This window comes from Bombus vancouverensis, chromosome 5 (assembly GCF_051014615.1).
Source record: "Bombus vancouverensis nearcticus chromosome 5, iyBomVanc1_principal, whole genome shotgun sequence".
NCBI classification, from domain to species: domain Eukaryota; kingdom Metazoa; phylum Arthropoda; class Insecta; order Hymenoptera; family Apidae; genus Bombus; species Bombus vancouverensis.
The window spans coordinates 6283286-6285681 of NC_134915.1; the positions used below are offsets into that span (position 1 = coordinate 6283286).

A 2396-nucleotide genomic window follows, 5' to 3' on the forward strand; every position below is an offset into this window, starting at 1 on the left:
TTTTTTAAATCTGTATGTAGTATATCTATCTCTACGAGACCCGTCAAATTGACGGCTTAGCTGATTTCAGAAATAAATCTTATATGTTTGCTTTGTTCGTAAAGTCATTCCTCCAATAATAAATATGTCGGAGATGAAAGGAAAGCCGAAGCCTTTCCTTGGAAATTTTGGGAACATCCTCTAGTACTTTAGCCTAGATTTTATCATAGCTGTAATTGTTTAAAATTTGTAATAGCGAGATTGGGTTCGAGGTGACAATTGGTCGCCGAATGTAGCCACGGTAACGAGATAAACGTTTTGCCTAACGGAGGTCTGGAGTGGTTGTATGGGTTTTTCGAGAAGTGTGGTTGTGGCGGCATGCGGCCTGGAGAGCGGGCCTAGCCACGTGTGAGGTTGCCTCGGAGGTGCCGATACAATGGGACATACATTGTATCAATAATCAAATTCCAGGCAGAGGCTGTCTAGCAACGGGCGTTTGGAACCTTCTCGATGCTTCCAAACGAGTATACAAAAACAAAAGGCAATCGTACAGCGAGAAAAATCTCCCCGAGGCAGGCATTCGTGCGATTGCCTTGGAGAGTGACACATCGAGCATTTTCGTCAATCGTATTTTCGCCTAAGATTACTTTTTACGCTTAGTAAAGAGTTATCTCGTTGGTCGTGGATTCGTTTGAACCCAACAAAAACATTGTTAATAGTGTTCATTAAATTCATTATTCGTGAATCATATTATTCATTAATCCTACTATTCGTTAAGCTCACTATTCATTAGGTTTATTATCTGTTAAACTTAATTATTCTTACAATTTATTATTCACTAACTTCATTGTTCATCAAATTTATTATTCATTAGACTTATTATTTGTTAAGCTTTGTGATAGTCTTGTATATACGTGTACATATAATCTCGGCTTTGTGAAACGATGGCTAGTCCACGCGAAGAGTTGTCACGCGCCCAAAATTCCGATCTTAACCCGACAAATATAACAATGAAAGAAAAGTCTTTACTAAGATGCCTCCAATTCGGCATCTCTCAATCGCAATTGATTTCGATGTCGACAATGTAACCTAAAGCGGATTGTATGGCTTGAGTGTTGAATTTCGTCTTCAACGAAATCGCTTATGCTTATGCCGACGAAATCTCTAAAACAAGAAACGTTCTTTAGTATGATTTCTGCAGTAACAGTGTAAGAACGTTTTTCAAAGATAGTGTGCAAAAGTTTCAGTTATTGTAGACAGTCTCCGCTTATTGTAAGTATTTACAATAGGGTAATTGAATTTGGGCACAGTATTTTCTTATTTTCACCAATCCACCTTTTCTAGCAATCATGAGTAAATTCAGGAGATATAATAAGACATTGAACAAAATTGTCAACATCAATGAAGATTGTTCTGAGGGTACCTCCGAAGAAGATCAGTATGAATTCGGCCAAAGCGAAGCCGACAGCGAAAGTTCTGTATGCATTGAATGTCGAGAGATAGAGGAATCTTCGGATAATGCAGAAGAAAGCTTCTTGTGTCGTAACAAGAAAAGAATGCGTATTTTTTCTAGTTCTGACTCCGAGGATGAGATGACGAGCATTCCAAGCACATCCGAAAATGTAATGGATGAAGTGGAAATTGCAGTTGACGGGACACAGTGGATAAAACTGAAAGCAGGCGGATCTAGGGGTAGGACGCCCATTCGTATGATATTTAAGGATATCGCAGGGCCTAGTGGCAATGCTAAGAGAAATATCATGTCGGGTTGTGTAATTAGTGCTTTCGAATTAATAATTGACAGAAATATAATGGAACACATAAAAAATTGCACTGAAACCGAAGCACGCCGAGTTTTGAAAAAAGACTGGACAATCACAGTTGCTGAGTTACATAGTTTTCTAGGAATTCTATATGCTCGGGGTGCATATGAGTCGAAATCATTGAAAGCTTCTTATCTGTAGTCGAAAAAATGGGAACCCGTTTTCTTCGCAAATACAATGCACAGAGATAAATTTACAGAAATTCTGAAATTCATAAGCTTTGACAAAAAAATCCAATGATCCGAAAGATTACAAACAGACAAATTTGCGCTGATATCCGAAATATGGAACAGGTTTATCGGTGATAGCCAGGCTTGTTATAAGCCATATGAAAATATTTCAATAGATGAGCAATTATTTCCAACGAAAGCCCGGTGCAGATTTACACAATATATGCCGAATAAGCCCCATAAATTTGGCATTAAGTTTTGGTTAGCAGTTGACGTCCAAACAAAGTATATTTTGAATGGTTTCCCTTGTATAGGGAAAAATGAAACTCGATGCTCAATACCGTTGAGCGAGTTTATAGCACTAAAATTAGCCGAACCATATTTACAACGAGGCAGAAATATAACGACAGACAATTTCTTTACA

General features: G+C 38.1%; 1 protein-coding gene across 1 annotated transcript; it reads left to right on the forward strand.

Moving 5' to 3' along the window:
• The first annotated feature begins 1328 nt into the window (after positions 1-1328).
• LOC117159659 (uncharacterized) lies at positions 1329-1943 on the forward strand. The gene has a single exon (XM_033339677.2). The coding sequence runs from the start codon at positions 1329-1331 to the stop codon at positions 1941-1943; it is 615 nt and encodes a 204-aa protein (XP_033195568.2).
• Positions 1944-2396: the final 453 nt, after the last annotated feature.

What these genes read in the sequence shown, in the direction of transcription:
- LOC117159659 (XM_033339677.2), top strand. Translation starts at nt 1,329, where the DNA reads ATGAGTAAATTCAGGAGATATAATAAGACATTGAACAAAATTGTCAAC.